This window comes from Passer domesticus, chromosome Z (assembly GCF_036417665.1).
Source record: "Passer domesticus isolate bPasDom1 chromosome Z, bPasDom1.hap1, whole genome shotgun sequence".
NCBI classification, from domain to species: Eukaryota; Metazoa; Chordata; class Aves; order Passeriformes; family Passeridae; genus Passer; species Passer domesticus.
This window is the reverse complement of record NC_087512.1, coordinates 29,608,954-29,631,704: the sequence shown is the minus strand read 5'-3', so window position 1 is coordinate 29,631,704 and position 22,751 is coordinate 29,608,954. Positions and strand designations below refer to the sequence as shown.

General features: G+C 34.4%; 1 protein-coding gene across 8 annotated transcripts in view; it reads right to left on the bottom strand.

The window, feature by feature from the left end:
• The window catches only part of KDM4C (lysine demethylase 4C), a 240,174-nt gene that overhangs the window by 162,663 nt on the left and 54,760 nt on the right, over positions 1 to 22,751 (bottom strand). Inside the window, exon 9 of one of the 8 annotated variants that reach the window (XM_064402758.1) lies at positions 3,604 to 3,855. The exons of the other annotated variants lie outside the window; for them this stretch is intronic. Coding sequence (XP_064258828.1) covers positions 3,817 to 3,855 — 39 coding nt within the window. The 3' untranslated portion in view covers positions 3,604 to 3,816. Of the gene's footprint in view, positions 1 to 3,603; positions 3,856 to 22,751 lie in introns of those variants that run through there. 8 annotated transcript variants of the gene reach the window in all.

Sequence of the window (22,751 nt, the reverse complement as noted above, 5' to 3'; positions counted from 1 at the left end):
TTCAAAAAATTATTTTAATCTAAAATACATACTAAGCTTTAGCAGCTATGATAATAGCTGATTTGCCAAATTGCAAATAGAACTTAACTTATTGCTTGATGGCCAATAATCATTTGTATAAAGGTCTCACTCATCTCTTCACAGCATGAATGACAAAATAAGAATAAGCGTAGCAAGTAAAGAAAAGAACAGAGTGCCAGAATAGAGTAAAAATGCTTTCACTTATTCACAGAGACATAATGTGCTTCTTTATGATCAAGGAGCAGTCATGGAGAAAACAAAAGAACAAGACTTTCAAACACAGTAGTGTAATGAGCTTCCACAAGCTTGTAGTCTATACAGTGCACAAAGCAAAATGGACAATGAAAAGTATGCAGAATTCCAGCCTAAGCCACTAACAATGCTATTTAAACAGAGCGCAAAAAGTTTAGTAAGCATTTATTAAAATTGAAGTTACCCATGCACATAAATGCTTCTGTCACAGAAAGATACAGAATAAAATAAAAATCCCAACCTCCTTTCTCACAATTATCCCACTATTTTTCTCATTATCTCCTATTCCCCTACCTTTTCCATCTATTGCTTTATAGTTACTCCCTTTTTTTTTCTTTTATCTTTTTTCTACTGCTGCTAAAGTTATGTTCCAAAGAGGAAAAACCATGTAATGCCTCAGGGAACTTCATGCAGTAAAGAAGGCTCTGGATACAGTGTCATTCACCAATCTGAGTATCACCTTCCTACTGCACACAACATCCCAGTCCCAGAACACTTTTACACACAGGATGCCAAACTGCATGGGCACTTCAGCACACACTGCGTAGTCACACAATTCTCAGCCTGGCTGAAAGCTAGGTATCCTACAGCCACGAAGATAAACATGTGGAAATTCTGTGCCAAATATCACAGTTTGACCTGTTCCTGGGTATGGTCACTCACCACTAAGGTACAGGCAATGAGCTCATTTCTCCATGCTGGTCTTGCCAGGCTACAGTCCCACACAAGGACACCTTGTTCAAAACACAGAAGCTCATGCTTACAAGCTCAGACATCCTCAGCAAAACCCAGAAGAAAGCTGTAACAGGCACACATTCCATAAAAAAACAACGGAAGTAATCTTATTTCCAACATCCTATAACCAGTGTAAGACCCACCTGAACTTAAAGCAAAAATGAAAATTATGTCCGGAAATCAAAAAGGTCATGTAAACCAAGGTGTCACTGTCAATAAAGGCTAGCAGAGCTGCCCAAGGGACATAATTAAAACAACTACACTGTAATTAACTAATTAAAGGGCTATGCCAAAGAAATGTTGAATAATGCTTTTATTCAGTATTTCTGCTCTTCTTATATAGGTGTCAGAAATTTATGAATAAACTTGGAATAAGCTGTGCTGTAGGCATCAGGTGTCTTAGAAAACAGACAAAGTGCATTTGATGAGTTTAGAGGCAAAGCAGTTTGAATGACCTACTTCTCCTCTCAACCCCTCTTGAGAGCTTTTACCGAAAAAAATATACTGGACACGTTTAGAGAATGGATTATTTTTTAACTGAAATAATGGTTTCCATAACTTTAGCCATTAAAAGCTCCCATCAGGAACTTTCTTCTTTTTTAACATACAGAGGCTAAAAATTACATGTATACAAGCTAATTATAGTCTACATTGCAGAGAATAAAATGAGAGTTCACAGAGTCTTTGGAAGATGTCTGAGATTTGGTAGCACAGTTACATATTATAAAATCACATAAAAGGTGCTATCTCTGTCTCAAAATCATTCCTAAGTAAAATACCTAACCCCGTTTAGTCTAGGAAACTGCAAAATAGAACACATATGGTAAAGACACAAATCACACAGAACTGACTGAACTCTAACATGGTTTCCCTCTATTGCAGATTTCCCATATGAATTTTACCTAAACACCTAGAATTAAAAAGTAAAGACAGTGTGCTGGCACACAGCACCAAGCACATGAAATTCAAAGATGAATAGCAAATCATCAACACCATTTTGCTGCAGCTTGGGATAAGCTCTTAAGGAACTACCATATTCCCTAAACAGTTTCTGGAGAGTGATCAACATTTTGATTTGTATTGCTGGAAAAAGTTTAAAACTGTTCCTTAAAATATGGTTGTATGTGGAAGATCTTACATTCTTAAAAGAGTATTTTCATTTTTTAATATATCTTACCTTCAGCAAGACAGCAATAAAATGATACAAGTAGTTTCTACTTAGTGAACTTTTTCAACCATTATTGACTAGGTATGTAAATATATATTTGAAGTTAAGCTTGGCTGATACATAATGAAGTTCCTAATTAAAAAAAAAAAAAGAAATACAGGATACTAGCATATCTCCTTTTGATTAATCTTAAAAACAGCAATGGGCTAAAGGTCACTGCAGTGATTTTTTCCCAACATTTGAATTCTCTTTCCACAAGAACAAATTATTTAAAATAATATTGAAAAAAGTTATCAAGACTTATAACAAAGCCTGGTTTCATGAATATGAAACTTTGTTCACATTTTTCTTCCAACACTTCCTTAAAAAAAACACTCCCTTTGTTTCAAACAAATTTACTAGTTGGCCTCATCTCTCTTATGTATTATCATAGCAAAATAAAAGGCTGTCTATTTTCTGCCAAGTATCTGCTTCTATAAGAGCAATGATTTTATTAAAAAATGCCAAGGAACCCAGCAGTGCTGAGATTACTCCCATTAAGACAGCAAAACTGCAGGAAAAAAAGAGACATCTGACTATAGCCTCAGAGAACATGCACCAAATAGCATTTTCTTAACATGCTCTAATAGATTCAGGCAGAGAAGAGAATTTGATTTGGAAATGAATTATCAGCTGTCACAAAACATGGACATCATTAAAAGGAGAAAATATGGCAAACATGATACAACCTATCCTTTTTTAAGCTTAAATCTAAAATACTACCAAATTAATAGTCAAAACACAGTTAAAATTATGTCAAGATAAAAGTTCAATTATAAACCTTTTTTTAATAGTCCTACAATTAGAAATTGTTTTTTTATTAAAAAACATAAATTCATATTCACTTTTGTGCTGCAACTTCCTCCATTTGTACTTCTGGTAACAGACAAACTCATTAAACAACAGTGTTTTAAGAATATAAAGTCCACATACAAATCCCATTAAAAAAAAATCTAATGGAAGTCCAATATGAAAACTGCTATGCCAAAGATATGGTATAGAAAACAAGAGCCCTAGTGCAAAATCAAATGTGAAATCTCACTTAAAAAAAAAAAAATCTATTAACCTATTGTCTCTTCCTGACTTTGGGAATACCGTATTTCCAACTCAACAAAAATGGACTTTGCACAGGACTTAATTCTTTTCCTTATGTGAGGCATAAGATTTTATTTCATTTTTAGGAGGCATTCTGGATTAAACATCCTTATTCATATCACAGCACCTTCATGCTGCTGACTGGCGGGAAACTGGAAATAGACTGTATTCCCCTCATAATGCCCCCTTCTGGGAATGTGTACAATACAGACACATAGCTACAGGTCAGCCTTTCATTCTATTCAAGTTAATGTCAAAAATCCATATACCAAATTATTCTGTATCAGACCTGAAAACAGCATTAAGACAGTAGAATATAATCGGTATCCAAAAGCATGCAATGCAGAAAATGTAGCTTTTTGGCAGAGGACCCCCAAGACCAAGGTGCAGTAGGAGAACTGATACTTCAGGTCCAAGCATCTCCTCTTCTCCAAACAGAAAATAGGGAAAGGTACTTCCCTCACCTGTTTTGTACAGGCTTCGTTTCAAAAATCTTCCCTTTTTCCTCAGCAACATATACAGAATTCAATTGATGTTTCACCTGCCTTCAAGAAATTATTTAATACAGAATCATTAGAATACCAAAATCTACAAATAAGTCATACATGTAGCATGTCTCAGCTTGCACATATATTCAATAAAGTACAAAAGGAGCACAGATGTGCAAATGAGTATGTGCAAAGAAATGCAAACCAGGCACAAGATGAATCAAGACTGTCAATCATGTGAGAACTAAATGTGAATTTTCTTTAAGATTATTTCTTACCCCAGCTTGTTTCAAGGGAAGAAGGGATGTATCGTTTAGGATGGTAACCAAAATGAGGTAGTCAAGCACCTTAACACTTCTAGGAAACCATGTTTCTCAAAATGTACATTCTGCACCTGAACAGGTGAAGGGAAAGTACACTGAGTTTATCTTCTGATTTCAGTATCCAACAGCATAGCTGATCAAGTGTGAGGTTCAAATTGCAAACCACTTCATAAGAGGCGGGTGGCACAACTCTTGTCACCTAAATAAGCTCTATTCCCAATGGACAAATGTACAACCTTTTGAGTTACATAATTAAGGCAATTAATATTGATTCAGCAGTTTTGAGATGAGAAAACTGATGGAGAACAAGCTAATTTTGAATTCCCCCATTACTTCTGTAAGAAAAGAAATTCCCCCATTTTTTCTGTAAGAAAAAAAATCTAAAACAATACTGTTCTCAAGAAAGTCAACCAAAAAAATAGGGTGTGGAGAAAGGAGACAAAGGAGACAAGAGGAAGACACCCAGATGAAAAAAAAAAAAGAAAAAAGAAAAAAAAAAAGAAAACCAACAACCAACAGAATCCCTGCTATTTGCTTTTTTTACCCTATAGTTCTAAACACAAAAATTGCACATTTTGGGCATGAATGATTTTATCATAATAATCTATACCATTCCATGAACACACAGAATACAAGAAGTGATACTTAACATATACCTCCAGTTATAGCCAAAGCCACAAAAATTACTAAAAAAAAAAGACCACCACAAAAAACCCACATTTGGAGGGGTGTTTGATTATACAAATAGCTAAATAAAGTTTGAGACATGAAGCCAAAAAAAAAGAACAACAAATATTTTATTAATTTAGAGATGACTAGTTTAGGTAGAACGACCTAAAATAAGTTCTTATGCGATAACCAGATCAAAATATATCTCTGACAACAAGCTTATCACATCATTACTTGAGTTTAAAAGTAGGTTCTAAGAGAAAATCAGAGAAAAATGCTACAGACACATATGCTCCTAACTAGTTTACCAATTTCCTTCACAAACAATATTTTCCAATACTATTAAATGTCTGCTGCTGAGACAGTATGTTTTGAAAGTTTACCAAGTACATTATTACCGAAGATCATCTACACAAAATTCATTAGCCACCAATCACCATATTAAATAAGTATCTGGGTACTTTATATTTTAATATGTTCTTAATATAATTAGTTACATCTCAACTTGTTCTACAGTCCTCAAAGCTCTTTTCTAATTTGTTCAGTATCACTTATAACATAATTATAAAAAGTGGTGTCATACACATTTGGTTATTAACATTTTAACAACAAGGATGTTTTAAACGTCAGAATTTTTAGGGCATTGTCCTTTGCCTTAGAGCATGGCACAATGCCAAGTGTCTAAAGCTATGATAGTATGATAACTTATCTATTTATTACATTTCAAGACATTATTCTCTACCAAGACACAGGAAATTTTAATATACACATGCTTGGATAGATCACTGAGATTGGCAATGGTTTAGCTCTGAAAGTCATCCAATTTATTGTGCTAGCTTCTTCTTCTTTCCCACTTTACCCAGTTAGAATAGATAACAAAATCACCAACAGGAGATTTCTGTGAAACTATCTTTACATTCCCTGCAACTAATGATTTTTTTTTAATTAATCTTTTTAGAATAAAGGAAAAGCCTAAGATGCTTTAGAACAGTGACTTTCAAACTATTTATCTAACTTACAAGTTGCCAGTTACATTTTCATAAATATGTGTCCTTTTCAACCATCTAACAATGCTTTCTTATATTAATGTGTATGTTACAAGATATAACTATATAGTCAGCACTGTATTTATGGATGAAAATCCTGCAGTTTTTTCCTAAATAAATTTTTAAAGCCATAATAATTATTACTAGCATTTATGTATCGCAACCTAAGACTTCAATACCAGCTGAAGTTGATTTGAATTTATTTTCATTTTGCATCAGTGTGATAGTGTAAAAGACTGATTCAATCAAATCCTACAATTAGGGGCAGTTCTCAAACTGGAACACAAGGACAAATACCTGTGCAAAAAAAACCTGAGTGCAAAAGCTGTATTATACCAAATACATATATTCTTTATGACCTGTTTTGCCATTTTTATCTACATGCAATACCTAAAGGAGTTCTATTGTTATTTGCAATTTAAATATTACAGCTTAACAAGCAGCAAATTAATCTTCAAAACAATTTTAGTAATAGAGGTAGGCCAGCATTATCCAATGTATTTCAAAGAAAAGTAAAGAGAGGGATGCTACTACCTAAGGTCATTCAGCGAGCCAAGCTGAACAACAAAATATTTTAATCCTAGCCTCATGTTTTAACACTGGTAAATGCTGCCTGTCCCAGGCTGTTAGCAGGAACTGTATGTATGCTATGACAGTAAAGTAGACTCGCTGAATGTTTGATGCCCAAAGGAGAAGATGAAAAACAAGAAACCATATGTCTGAAGTCTTTCTGAATATGCCTCAAGAGCATTAGAAATAGGAAAACAGATTCTCAAAAAAAAAAAAAAAAAATTGCCACACATGTACATCCATTTCAGGATTCCTGACATGTCCTGAAAGAAGAACTAAATGGAAATTTAAATGGCAATATAAAAATCAAAGAACTATCACAATATATACGTATTAACACAGTGTACACTACAAGGTTATTGTACACATGCTTCCTAAGGAGTGTAAAGGCTCATTCTACCACGCCAGCCATAAAACGAGACTCTTCTTCTAACATGTGGAATGAATGAGTTGAAATGAAGGCCTAAATCTAGTTCTTAATTATTACAGCACAGCTTCTCACTACACCTAATTTACAATACATGTACTGAGATTCTATCAAGTGCTACAAGTTCTCCCTTCAAAAGACATTTAATCCTACAACAAAACTGAAACAGATGTAAAAAGCATCCCAAGCTTTGCATGAGACCGTCCTAAGGGGAAAAAAAACCCCATATGTCCCAGAACAAACAGAAGTCCACAAACAAAAAAGAAAACAAACAACAAACCACTGAAATGGCACGTGAGCTAATTCTGAGGGTGTATCAGCTAATCCAGTGGAAAAGCAAAAACACATTTTGCTAGTTCCATAAAGTCAGGACATTTTCTGCCTACTTATGAACTCAGGGAACACATCCCACAGAGTACAACAACCAGGAAGTTTATACAGGCTTCTGAAAGTGCATAAGGAATACTAATACTACAGCTCATTGCTTTTTCATCATGAGTTCACATATTTTCTCAGTATTTAGAAGTAGGTGCTCCCTTAGTTAAAATTAGAAATAAAAAAATCAACAAATTAAACCTTTCAAGCAAATGTATGAAGTTATATTGCCCTCTGCTGATGAACAGCTAAAAATGGATATAAAATCAGGGCTTGCGTTCCAGTATGAATATGAGTAACATCCCTTACTGAAACTCAAATATTTGTTTTGTCATTATATAATTTGAAGACACCCCAAATTTTTGTTTTACAAAGACTTGTCAAAAAAATCCCCAATATAAAAGAGATCCAAAAAGAAGAAAAGATGTAAATGTTAGGGGTTTCTTCCAAGAGTTGAAAAATAAATGTTGCTGACTTCATGTTACTGTAAGATAGATTTACCTGCATGATCTCACTTTAAATTAATTACTATACGAAAACAGTAATTCCATTCAATTTGTTCATCATTTTTTCTTGAAATGAATAAAAAATAATATTTAATTTATCAATACGAAAACCAATCTTCTCCACCCTGACTTTAAAAGGCTGATTTTAAAAAGGAACAATATAGAAGCAGTTAGGAAAGAATATTATTTTCAGTCTATACAGACTGTTTGATGACAAAATATAGTTACATAAACTACAGACCAACCAGTATGCTCTGATATAGCCTACAGATATTATCTTGGTTAAACAGATTTACATTTATAAATATTTTAATCATTAGTTAAAATAAATTCTTGCTGCCCTCTAAACTTTTTTTTTTTTTTTTTTACAAATAGTACAGCTTCCTGCAGGTAATGCTAATAAGTCATTAACACCTGCTGGAGCCAGAGAGAACTGTGAACCACCAACAGCTCAAATAAACAGCAGTGCAGATCCAGTTAAACATACTTTGAAAGGCTCGGGTAGTTCATATGACAGTCTAAATTTCATTCCAGCATTAAACCTCTTGGTCCTGCTAAAACACAAATTCTTTACATTACCTACAGTTTTATGTTATGTCAATTAGATTGCACTAACTAATTTCAATTATATGTGAATTTCTCAATTCACATATTTTAGCGTTTATCTACATAGTCCTCTGATTCCTTTCTATGCTGCTTCAGGTATGATTAGCAGCACACACAGCATAATATCACCTTGGAAACAAGGCAGTATGTTCTCTCAGCGTCTAAACAACAATACTGCATTTTTTCAACAGGATGTTTTAATAATATCCTTTTCTTTTTGTTTAAAACACAGAAAGGCTCAGGACTGAGGTAAAATGGAACAAAAAAAAGAAATAGTACCTACAACGTACCCTAAGTAAAAGGGAATTGTGTTCATCTTAACATCAAGTTTTCTTCATTATTCCTGTTTTATAAGCCTCTTTCACCAACATTTAGCAAGTTTAAGATAATATAAAAGAGAACACTAAGTTGCTTTCCGTAACTTTTGTCTTGCCCCTACATATATTTTATATGCATACTAGAGAACTACAAGAACTCTTTGAAAAGGAAAAAAGAATAGATACCATGACAATACCAGTATTTCTTTAACTTTCTGAAGTAGCAGACAATTAAACAACTAACATATATAAATTATGTGACTAGACAAACATATGCAGCTGTCAAAAAAGATACATCAAAGCCGTAAATAAAAGTCAATTGGCAAATCAAACTGCCGAAGTGAACACCTTTTTAATTTTGTCACTATACTCCTGACCACTATTTCTTATTCCAAAAAAAACCCCTTAAATATCTATCCTAGAAAGCAAATGTACTATAAATGTACTATACGTACATTTATCTCCGTATTATTAAATATCTTATTATCCAAAAGATATTATATATTTATACAATGCAATTATTATAAAATTATGTAATCTAATTAATTATTCTTTTGTTTACATTATATGTTGTTTCTATAAATATACTATGAGGTACAATTTCAAGTCTAGTCTTACAGGTAAGGAACCTAAGAAGATTATATGGTTCAACCTTTCATAAGAAAGGTAACAGAGATTTATCTTCCACCTGAACACATCCCAAATTTCAAACACTGGTTAATGTGAGTAACTTTCCTTTGTACTTGTAGGCCTTGTAGGCTAACTCACCATGCCAACAGTAGGATGAAGAATAAAAGTTCTAAATATGAATAAAGGCAAATTAAGTTTCTTTAGCATATAAGTTCAATTCCTTCACTATATATGATTGTTTAGAAACACAACCTAGTTTTCTTTGACATCTACTGGGAACTTTTGTCCACTCTGGCCAACAAAACTGAGAAAGATAACCATTTACTTTCCTAAGTCATGCTTATTCATTGACCATTCCAAATAATACCTAAGGTTCTAAAATTTCAATTCCTGCAACACCCTCTGGTCTTCACCAAGCCATTTGCAGTCCACGAAAAAATGTGAAGACTATTTCTTACTACAGAAAGCTCTGAACTGCTAAAATATCCTTTTAGAAAGGCACATTCGTTCTAAGAATAAATGCATTAATACCACTAAAACAATTCATATTCTCCCTCGTTGTAACTTTAAAATTCATGTCCAGCAAACAACTCGTATTCAGTTTCTGCCTATACTGGTAACGTGCCAGTTAAAACATTTTTCTTAAAGCAACAACATCCTGAGAACTACCGTAACAGACTGAAAATTTACTTTTAAAAAGAGAAAGATGGGGGGAAAAATTAGAAAAAAAATATAAAAGTCTTTAAAATTTTTTTTCCTCATTTCACTACATTTAAAATTTTAAGAAATTACATATATTTTACACACTAGCGAAGCAATCAAAAAACAGAACTGCTGTATGTCACCTGACTTTATACTTTTTCTTCTGCAAATTGCCAGTATTTCAGACTTTGCAAAGAACAGTTAATTGACCATTCTCATTAATGACTAGTTTTGAGAAAACTGTATCAATTCTAACTTGCTTTCAGAAGTCCTATATTACCAGTAATAATAATAATAATTAGTAATAATTAGTAATAATAATAATTAGAAATAATGATCAGTAATTATCTCATTTCTTAAGATTCACAGTATCAACAGAGTTCAGTGTGATCATCTAAATAATCCTCTGCTGGTTTTCAGCACACATTAATGTATTTTCAATTGTTTACCACTGGTGACAGAACAGAGACAGAAATGTTAAATAGTTTAAACACTGTTTTAAGTAATCAACTAATTCACTTATAAGTCACATAAGGGCAAAATACAAAGCAAGGATTTTCATTATTAACTGTATTTCTAATGTACACGTTTGCTGATCATTTACAGAAAAGTTGTAAATTCATTATTGTTTAATAAAAATAGACTCATTAATACTTGCAAATTGCAAATACTGCATCTATAAAATACTTTAAACGCAGATTTTTGTACCTCTTGCTGTATCATCTTGGTTAGCAGGACACTCAAGGATAACAAATAAGTACAATTAGCACTTTACACTAATGACAGGGAGACCCACTGTGCACTATCTTAGGGAAGTTATAGATGAATAAATATGGTATAGATGAATAAATATGCTGCTTTAACATCACTTTTCATTATTTTGAAAATGTTTAATCACACATAAACTTCAAAGGTAAGCATAACCACAGGCTAGGCAAAAAAACAAATCTGTGCCCACATACACACTGAAGAGATAATTTGGAAAGCAAGATTATTATACTGTCAACTACCATTTGAACCTATGAATAAAGGCAGGAATAGTCATAACTGCAGAAAGAAGTCATGGAAAAATTCCCAGACTTCCTTTCTGCTATGATTTTATCATAAAGAACAACAGAATGTACCAAAAATCCAATTGCAAATGAAATCTGAGGAGACATAAGGACCAAATGAGAGCCTAGAAAGCACCTCAAGACACAAACTGCTGGAGATTTCCGCCTAGTTTGTCAAAATCCCATATAATTTTGATCGCAGCTATAGCAATGAAGTGAAAGTAGCTCACCAGTTTTTGAGCTGTTCCTCTGATATAGAATCATTTACATTTTAATAAGCCTTAGAATAATCAAGTCCATCCATTAACTCAGCAGTGCCAAAGTGCTTGGGAAGCCTGGCCAATACCGAACAATCCCTTCCATGAGGAAATGTGTGATAATACTTTATCTAAACCTCCCCTGGTACAGCTTGAGACCGTTTCCTCTTGTCCTATCACTTGTGACTTAGAGAAAAGCCCAACCCTCACTTTCAGGTGCTTTCAGGCAGTGGTAGAGAGGGAGAAGGTCTTCCCTCATGACAAATTACCTGACAGGATTTACTTGGTACCACTGCATTACCAGTAGCTGAAATAGTTACTTTGAACAAAAAAGACGTAGTGAGAAAACATCAGATCAATCTTTCTGAATGAATTCAGGTAAACTAAATGTTAAAGTTCAAAACCTGGTCTTTAAGGCTACCACTTAGAACTATCTGCACAAGTATTTGCATAGACCTCTGTGAACGCAACTAGCTGAATTTCTACAGCTTTTCAGTCTACAGTTAAGACACATGGCAAATGCCTATAATTAGCTCTACAGCCTGGATTTCATCTTCTCTCCCCTTCAACATTTCCAGTAGCCTTCACATGACTTCTCCTTTACATGCACAGATACAGACCTAAATTGCATGTCTATCATTGGATGCTCATAAGAATATGCATGTGTATTATCTTGGCTTAAACTTACTTTAAATTTTCTTTTCAACCAGCTAATAGTCCTAACAAAGAGAGGGGGACAAATCGAAGCAATAGCAATAAATCTTAGCACAGCATTTATGGCCCAGTTGATACAGCCAGCCAGCCTTTCATTCTGGGTTGCTCTCAACATGGGCAGTTCTATCAGTGGGCAACTCCCTTGTCAGACACAAAATTATTATGCAAGCATTCAAGTTTGAGACTCTTTCAGTGCTGCACAGATGCTAGCTAACGGGGAGAAGCTCCACAGCTAGTTACAGGATGCCCAAGGAAGTTACAGGGTCCTGCTGCACTTTAGTAATCATCCCATCAACTTCAGAAGGTAGTGTGGGCAGCTTCTCAGGCAAGTAGAGCAAAAAAAGTACCCACACTGTTTGAGGACTATTTGAGGGCTATTCAGGTTGGATTTGCTACAGGGACAAAAGATAATTTCAAGCAAAATTGCACTGCAGTCCTTCTAATATGTTTTCCTCTGTATATGATACCTTCATCGGGGAAAAAAATTATTACATGCTTTGTTGTAATAAATGTATGAAAGTGTTAACTTAATTAACATGTTTTTTATTCATAGTCATTTTATGAATAGCTCTGGAAGGTAAAACAAGATTACTGAATCTTAATTAAAACAAAAATCCAAATGAACTGCAGAAGCATAATCAATACAAATTACATTATTTAAATTAAGCAAATTTAATTAAAGGCATTTGCATTAAATTTATTCTAGTTGGATTCAAAGCTTTTCCAAGTCAAACTGTTTTGTAACAATTTTATAAACAGCACAGCAGTCAGTAAAATTCCACATTACTCTAAATTAGCCATTATGTGCTAGACACATCATTTTTATGGAACAAAGTACTGACGAGGTTACATATTGGAGTTCAGCAACAAAGTCAGGTAAGAAAAATCCACTTCAGTCTCTAGACTTATTCCATACAAAGTTAATACACTCTCACTGTCCATTTGATTGTGCATGTTCACATGCAATTGAACAGTTCCATTTAAGTTATCAACTCTCTCCAATCATAAGGCAAGTACTTGATCAGTACATGGCAGAATACCTGGCTCACAGAAAGAATGCATCTGCAAAAACACAAATAGCATTTCTCATACAAGTTGCAGACTCAAAAAGTTGTAGACTCCTGCAGGAGACTACCAGGACCCAGTGATAGTCATTATTAATACTAAAATTCTCTTTGAAATGAAATATAATTTGCCTTTTAGAAATGGTGAATTATGCTAGCTGTCAATAGAGTACAAACATGCTCAGCAGCTTCCAAAAGTCAAAACCAGAAAAACTTGGTTAGCTGTAGAATCTTGTCAAAATACATTTCTGTCAAGGTAGCTCAAAAAATAAAAATTTTAAAAATCCTTATTTTTTACAAAGTTAGCATTTAATTTATGAGCTAAAAGATCAGATTTTCTTAAATTTATTTCCATATTCTACCTCACAAAAACCATGACATTTTTTCAATTTTTCAAAGTTTTCTGAATCTACAAAACCCTCTGAATTAAACCCCAATTAAACCTCAATTAACACAAAGACATCATAATTCTGTATATCAGATTCAATAACTGCAGGCTTTGTAAGACTGAGGGGCAGCTTCTTTTGAGAAGTCTGACAGACTAGGTTGTAAGATCAAGCAACAAATCTTGCCAACACCATTAAAGAAAGACCACAAAGATCTTTCAGCTACAGCCACCACAACAGAATTTAATCTTTTCTTGGCAGAAGATTATAAGGAAGGTTATAATAACAAAGAAGATTATAAGATTATATAAAATTATAATAATGAAGAAAAAGTGACGATTTATTTAATATTTCTATCTACAGTGTGTACCTTGGTATATCTCTGATTTGTTTCTAAGCTTAAGAAACAAATATTGAAATTATTTCATATTGAATATGTATAGACTATATTTTATATACAATTTTATTTTATATACATCTATATATGTACCACAGTGGTAATAGCTAACTGGTTAAAAGTTTGTCTATCTGCTTCCCTCCAGCAATATGTGGGGAAGTGCTGTATTTCAGATGCCAAAGATCTACAGTGGTAAAGATTAGAAAACTTTGCATAGGTTCTTCCTTTCAATGATTTGGCCATCAGAAACTAATAAATATTGCTAACAAGCTTCCACCTTTTGAGTGTAGAACCTTTTTTTGTTGTAATCAAAGTACATGAGGGAAAGGGGACAAATATGGCAAGGCAAACCATCTAACTGCTCAGCATGCTGCTAATATTGCAAATGCTGTATATAAACATGCCTTAGTGAAATCCTCTAAATTAAGATTGTGCATCACCTCTTTATTTAGATTTACTCGCTATTGCTAACTCTTTCCGATCTCTTTGCAAGCAGGGGACGGGGGAATTCAAATAATTTTCTAAAAACATTCCAGTGATACTGTCTTTTATGGCATGCTCTCAACTGTTTACTTTGGTTTGTTTTACAGGACTTTCATAGAGATCATAAACAGAAAAACTGTGAAACTGTCCTGTTTCAAAAATACTATCAACCATTCAGTTGAGTCATTTACAAGGAGTTGTAAATGATGACTGTTCTACCTTTAAACACATGAAACATATTTACATTAATTTCACACACTTTTTTACATTAATTAATTTCCTTTTTTAAAAGAGATGGTAAGAGAACTGCTTTATAACAATTACAAATAAAACAATGATTTTGTAAAGAAAATTATTTTATAAGGAAAAATTCAATTAGAATGCTCTTGAAACACAAATTTTATCATATAAACTATAATATAATATAAATTTTAAATGGTGACAAGTAAAACACATACAATTTTTAACTGCTACTGCAAAGTGAATTACGAGAAGAAAAGCCCTGTAAACAAACATACCTGTGCTGAGTTCCTAATTCTTACCTTCAAATACCAAACCTGCAGGATTGTGTATGAAACAATCAGAAAACAAAGTGCCCTGTCCAGAATTTGACATAAGTTTAATAAGGATTATAGGGTGTAGATGTGTGGGTAACAAGTGGTTGTGAATAGCAATAAGAATATACAACAGCCCATATCCAACAACGGCTTTATTAAGGCACCAGCAATTACTCTCCATTCAAAGGTTTACTAAAAACAAGGACTTTACTGACAACTTAATTCTAACTTACTGATTTCTAGCCAAACCCTATTAAAGTGATTTTAAATGTGCCTTTTTGTGAACCTCATATTTATGAAAATAATTTTAGTTAAATTCTACTTTCTTTAAACACCTGGAATGAAAATAATCTCTCTCTAAAGACTATGACACTAATATAGAGACAGAAATTTACATAGTGGCAAAACTTCTTCCTCAGCAAATTGAGGATAAATATAATCTGCATTCTCACAAAAAAGTAAGCAAAGGCAAACTGTATTGATCTACTCAAAATTTTAAATAAATTATACTCTGAAAAGGCAAGTTTGTTGTAAATCACTGACTTTTTCTTTAAAAAGATCACCTTGTTAAGTGAAAACAAAAACTTCTAAACATCCACCAAGTATGCCAACTTGGTACATTTTTTTACTTTGATAAATGGAAGCTCTTGGATAACACTTAGGGGAAAAAAAGGAAGATTCGATTTCATCATTTCCACTCATTCACGCTTGTCAGAATGTACTCCAACATTTAAAATGCTACTTTACAGAATTCTCCTCTCCTTACTTCATCAAAACTGCATAAGAGAAAGAAGTGGTAGTACTCTTGGTTCAAGTTTTATTTAATAAACAGTGCAGCAGCTTGCATGAGGGCCCTGTGCCAAGAATGTACATGCATAATGCTACTTACATGTACTTTACATCAAACAGAAAAAAAGCTGTGCTATACTGTTGAAAAAGATTCACGAGAATACAGCAGAATTTCAGAACCACAGAATACACTATCACAGACAACATCACTACTTGCACATAACATAGCTCAGAGCACAGGAACCCCACTACATGACATTTCAAATTATTTTTTAATCAGATGCTCTACCAAAAGGGTAAGGTTCAAAAAAAAAAAAAAGAATATTATTCTACTAGAACAGGTAAAAGTATTGTGATTATTACAATTCCTTTCTACTTCTAAAACCTGATTCTTAATTCAAAATGTCACAGTACTAGAAATCTAGAACTGTGCAAGTTACAGCTCTGTGGGAGATGGACAATCTCCCATTTCAGCAATAAATTTTAGAGTGGGAAATTGTAATAGCTGCTCTTCTACGGAAATTATGAGTTTGTGATGTAAGAATTAAACAGAGGCACCAAATTATGGCAGTAAGGTAAAACAAAATGGTAAATAAGAGATCAATGGAAAAGAAATAAAGAAAAAATAAAAGAGAAAATTCCATGACAACTGCAAAGCTGAGAGAGGCACTGTGATTATGAAGTGAAATGTCAAATGCAGAATGCACAAGATTTGCTCTGAAGTAGTGTACTAACAATCCAGACCAGAAATGGAAACCATGTCTGGTTCCAGAAAACTTGTGACATTTCATTAGCAGACAGGACAATGACATAAGTTGGCTAATTATGATCTAGCAAGTAAAAACATTGATTTGTACAGCATGAATGATGCTGGTAGTGTTGCAGACTGCTATCAAATGTATCAACATACAGTGTTTAAAAAAAGTTTTGAAAAACAAAAAAATAAAATAAGCTGTTAGACTAATAACTCATGAGCATATGCACACAGCTATTTCTGACATACAGTACTAAAACGTGGTAATTGGGGCAGGGAACCTATACCTTTAAAATTCACTCACCCACATTTGAAAAATAAAACAGTCCACCTGAGTTAGACTTTTTTTCATTTTGAACAGACATTTTATTGTACAAAAGCAACCTAAACATAAACCTCATTGGAAAAAAAAAATTACCTCAATAAATTTTGGGAGGTGGAAGCATTTTTGTGCAGTAAATATCATTTCTCCTCTGATAAAATCAGTTAAATCAGTTATTATGTCTCAATATATATTTCAAAATAAATATACTGTTTGGATAACATTAGCTGGATATAGCTATCTTCAAGACAATGAGTCTTGTATCCAAATAAATCAAGATATTAAATAACTTTTCTTCTTTTTGAAACAGTCATAACTGCTTGAGGCTGCTGCAGCACAAAAACAAAATATCTTCACATAGGTCTTGAAACAGTCAAGCTGAAAATCTAAGCCAAAGTTTCATTTAACAGCCTGTCAGTTTTTTGATGTGAAGCTAATGAATGCAGTGGCAAACAAATCCATCAAACCTAACATCAAAACAACTGCACTTCATCCCACCAAAGGGAAAAATACAACCTGCAGGCCAGCACTTTGATCTAACCTATCCACAGAAAACACGTTGCTAAGCAGCTACCACTGAAGAACTCATGAGTAATTACTGACTTAATTTTATGAAAGAGAGTAATAATATTTAAGTACCCCTAGTTTCAAGTAGAAAAGGTTGGTAGACATCTCAGGTTCTACATATCAGCTAAACAACAAAAAGCTTCCCAGCATCTGAAAACAAATCACGTCTTAAAAGGATCTGCAGTACAAAAGAATCATTACAATGACTAGTAAAATCACCTAGTGTGACACTACCCCTGAGAGGAGGCAGTAAAATTTACATACATTTATACTGAGTGAAAGTCACCAAGTGGTCCCACAAAACAGACACAGTAAGCAACAAGAGCAGTATTCAGAAATACCAGTACTTTCTCTAAAAGCTTGTGAAAGCATGGACAAGAGGTGTCTGAGAGCTGAGAGACCTTGACAAGAATCTGGAAAAGCATCTGACAGGGGTCCTTTATTCAGCTGGGATAGAATAGTTTCTTCTTGGTAGCATGTACAGTGCTGTGTTTTGGATTCAGTATGAGAATAATGTTGATAACACACCGATGTGTTTTGGTTTTAGCTCAGTAGTGCTTACTTTAAACATCAAGGACTTTTCAGTTTCCCATGCTCTGACAGCAAGGGGATTCACAAGAAGCTGGGACAGAGCATGGCTAGAACACCTCATCTAAACTGGACAAAGGGATGTTCCACACCACAGAATGTCATGCCTAGAGTATAAACTGATGGGAATTGGCCAGGAGGAGCCAATCATGGCTGTGGGAGGAGTCTAGCATCAGTCAACAACTTTCTCTTGGGTTTTATTCCTTTCTCTCTTCCTGTCTTCCATTTAATTCTAACTACATTATCATAATAGTTTATTTCAATTATTGAACTGTTCTTATCTCAGTCCATAGGGTTTACCTTTTTTTTTTCCCAATTTTCCTCCCCATACTACCAGGACCAAGCACTTTGTTTCAGGATGGGGTTAAGCCAAGATACAGGGGACTGAGGGGGTTAAAACAGTAACTAGAGGAAAATAAAAGGAAATAAACTAAAATAATCATAACTTTATAGAAAAGAATTAAAAAGCCCTAACCAAAACTGCTAATATCACCAATCTCCTGTACACACAGTAGAATGATGTGCAAATATTTCTATTCACCAATACTGTTAACCGAACAACCACCTTTTTCCCCACACAAGTTACCTACTCAGCACAAATCAAAGCAGATACCTAGAAAACATACAAGCTAATAGCCACTGATTCATCTGCTTTATCAGTAGTAGCAAAATCCACTGGAGTAAGGAAACTCAAAAATGCACTTCACGAAGCCACATATTTCCAGCCTACTCAAATAAATGTAGCACCATGAAGAAAACACGAAAATTCACAGAAGCCTGAAGGAACCTGCTAGCTGCCTCTATTTCATACCATTCAATTATTTTTTCAGCAATAAACAGCATTCAACAAATGAAAGTTATAGGATGATGAAAATTATTAAGAGCATCTAAAGCTTAGAGCACCTCTCATCCTCACACAACACAACTACACTTGTATCTAGCACAAGTACTGCCTCCCTTTGTTTCACTAAACTCTGTCATATCCACTCACCAGCACTTCACCAACATCCCTCTGCACCACATCCTTTTGCCAAGCATCTTAAGGAGAGGGTGACTGATTTGTACTTTCCACCAGGATTTCCTATTTCCCTTCCTGTGTGTTCTTGCCTATGGAAAAAGTCAGCAAGAACTACACCATTTCTTCTCTGAAGCTGGTAGGTTTCTAGTATGCCAGTTACTTACTCAGTTGTGTTGTTTGAGAGGCAGAAGGTTGTTTGGATTCTTTATTTTTTACTTCTACTCAATTCTGCACAACTTGATTTAGTCCAAAAGCAAGCTAAAAACAGTAGGTGAGCTGTAGCAAACAGTACACTGGAGGTGCTGCCTAGTATTTCTTTTGGTGTATTGTCCCGAGGCTTTGTTCCAGTTTCAGCTAGGACAGAGTTTATCTCTTCTCAGCAGCTGCTACAGTGTTGTGTTTTGGATTCAGAATGAGAACCCTGGTAACAAACTGATGTTTGGGGTTTTTCTAAGTTGAGTTTATCCCATGTCAATGAACATTTTTTTTTTCTTTTCTGGTGCTCCACCATTGAGGAGGTAAGCAAAAAAACCTGTGAGGGAGCACAGCTAGGACAGGTGACTAGAACTGACCAAAAGCACATTCCACACCACCCAACATCATGCCCAGTACATAAACTGGGGGAGTTACCTGGAAAGGGCTGATCTGGGTTCTGCTGATGCCAGACCATTCTGCTGAAGGAAGAGGGGTCTGGTGTCAGTCACTGGGTGGTAAGCAATTGCATTGTGCATCACTTTTTTTCTTTTTTATTATCGTTAACCACTATTACTGTATTGTACTTTATTTTAAATTATTAAATTATTATTCACTCAACATGCAAGTTTTACTTTGATTCTCCTCCCCATTCCACTGGGTTGGGGAGGAAGAGAAGTGGAGTTGATGAGTGTCTCCATGCTTTTTCATCTCTATCTGGGCTTAAACCCTGACAGCCTTGCACAAACTCTAGAAAACAAGCTGGAGGATACATCCCTGCTCTCAGGGCTCAACTATTACAGGTAGCTGGGAGACACACAGTGAAACCAAGACTACAAGTTTAGCATTTTAAAAGATATAAAATCATTGTTAGAATTTGCATTCATAGTCTTTGTTTAATCTAAGTGTCCAATACCAAGGGTCAAAAATATCTCTTATTTAACATTTACATGTGATTTCAGAGAATCTTTAGCAACATCTCATTTCATGCTGGAAAGCAATATCATCATATGCCCTAAATATTTTCTACAATTTTTCTTAAAAATCCCTGTTGGATTTTTTTTCCCCATAAAATCAATGAAGAATATTGATTGTATTTCAGGTTATTTTTCTTTTTCTAAGACAGAAATCCAGCTGTAAGCAATTAGAAACTATTCTATAAAAAATAAAAGTGTTCCTGTAGGAAGAAAAATAATCAGTCATCAGTACAGAATATTCTCTAAGGAGAAGACAGCAATGAACTGACCTAGATAATGCTGCATTTTGCTGATGCACACAATTTCTTCAGTACACTACAGAGGAACTACAGGATACAAAACATTATTTTTAATTAAAATTCTTGCACATTACACATAAAGAAAGAAAAGACAAGTCAGCTGCAGTATCAGTAGTCCAAAGAACGGCAAATGGGATGGCAAGATTGGGTGGGTTTTGGTTTGGGATTATTTGCTTTTTCTTTTAAATGAAATGACTGGACTTGAAAATTAAACTTACTAAAATATTGGTATTCTTTTGAGACACGAACTTTTCACCTTTTTAATTAACACCTCCAGGAAGTTTTCTAATGTTATGATAAAAACTAATCATAGATATACTCATGGTTTTCTAAAGAATCACTGCAACCAAGAAACAGAGTAGAGTTACACAAAACGCAATTATATTTTCCTTTTTTTATTATTATGTAATCTCATTTTAAGTATTTACAGACAAGTGCAATACAACAGACAACAATACAATTTTGCTTGAAATTATCTTTTGTCCCTGTAGCAAATCCAACCTGAATAGCCCTCAAATAGTCCTCAAACAGTGTGGGTACTTTTTTTGCTCTACTTGCCTGAGAAGCTGCCCACACTACCTTCTGAAGTTGATGGGATGATTACTAAAGTGCAGCAGGACCCTGTAACTTCCTTGGGCATCCTGTAACTAGCTGTGGAGCTTCTCCCCGTTAGCTAGCATCTGTGCAGCACTGAAAGAGTCTCAAACTTGAATGCTTGCATAATAATTTTGTGTCTGACAAGGGAGTTGCCCACTGATAGAACTGCCCATGTTGAGAGCAACCCAGAATGAAAGGCTGGCTGGCTGTATCAACTGGGCCATAAATGCTGTGCTAAGATTTATTGCTATTGCTTCGATTTGTCCCCCTCTCTTTGTTAGGACTATTAGCTGGTTGAAAAGAAAATTTAAAGTAAGTTTAAGCCAAGATAATACACATGCATATTCTTATGAGCATCCAATGATAGACATGCAATTTAGGTCTGTATCTGTGCATGTAAAGGAGAAGTCATGTGAAGGCTACTGGAAATGTTGAAGGGGAGAGAAGATGAAATCCAGGCTGTAGAGCTAATTATAGGCATTTGCCATGTGTCTTAACTGTAGACTGAAAAGCTGTAGAAATTCAGCTAGTTGCGTTCACAGAGGTCTATGCAAATACTTGTGCAGATAGTTCTAAGTGGTAGCCTTAAAGACCAGGTTTTGAACTTTAACATTTAGTTTACCTGAATTCATTCAGAAAGATTGATCTGATGTTTTCTCACTACGTCTTTTTTGTTCAAAGTAACTATTTCAGCTACTGGTAATGCAGTGGTACCAAGTAAATCCTGTCAGGTAATTTGTCATGAGGGAAGACCTTCTCCCTCTCTACCACTGCCTGAAAGCACCTGAAAGTGAGGGTTGGGCTTTTCTCTAAGTCACAAGTGATAGGACAAGAGGAAACGGTCTCAAGCTGTACCAGGGGAGGTTTAGATAAAGTATTATCACACATTTCCTCATGGAAGGGATTGTTCGGTATTGGCCAGGCTTCCCAAGGATATGGCTATGTCACCAACCTGAAGGTATTTAAAAGACCTGTGAATGTGACACTTTAGGAATGCTTTAGTGGTGACCTTGGCAAAGCTCAGTTTAACAGCTGGACTCAATGATCTTAAAGGTCTTTTCGAACATAAATAAATTTAAGATTTTTTAATATTTCCTCTGTTTGTCTTGTTTACCCTATTTCTATGCCATAAACAAATACCAGTAAATTTTAGGGAGAATTAGTTCACCACACTTCCTTTAGTTCTCTTCTTCATACACATTTCTTTTTTTAAAAAATCCTACCATCAGTACATTCTAGCATGTTCTTTTTCATTTAGAAAAGAGAAGATAAGTAAACTTTGATTCTCATTCTTGTGCTTATAAGTGATAAGAATTAAACAAATAACTTTAAGGACACTGACCATTTGCCGAAGAAATTGCCATTCATATTTGACAACGGTATCTAAGATTTCTCTGTAGAGGGAGATTTGTTATTATTGCTCTAACACCTTTGAAACTTGTAGGCATTTCAATTTAACTGTACACACCAGAGAAATACTTTGATTTCTTGTACTGTATATGCACAATAGTGCTCCTACATGCAATAGCTACCAATCACAGAATTCAGTGTCCTAAGATGAAGAGAGAATTTTGACAAAATATTTAGAGTGTATATGTGAAGACTTCCTAGCTAAAATTTCAGAATTTCAGTAGCACTTTTGGTGTGGTGTAAAGAAACACGACTACACTAGCTTTAAAACTATTTAACTCCACTGAATTTAAAGATGACATTAAATTTACAGTATAATACACTAACATTTAACAGATTGTACTGGAGGAAGCTGTACA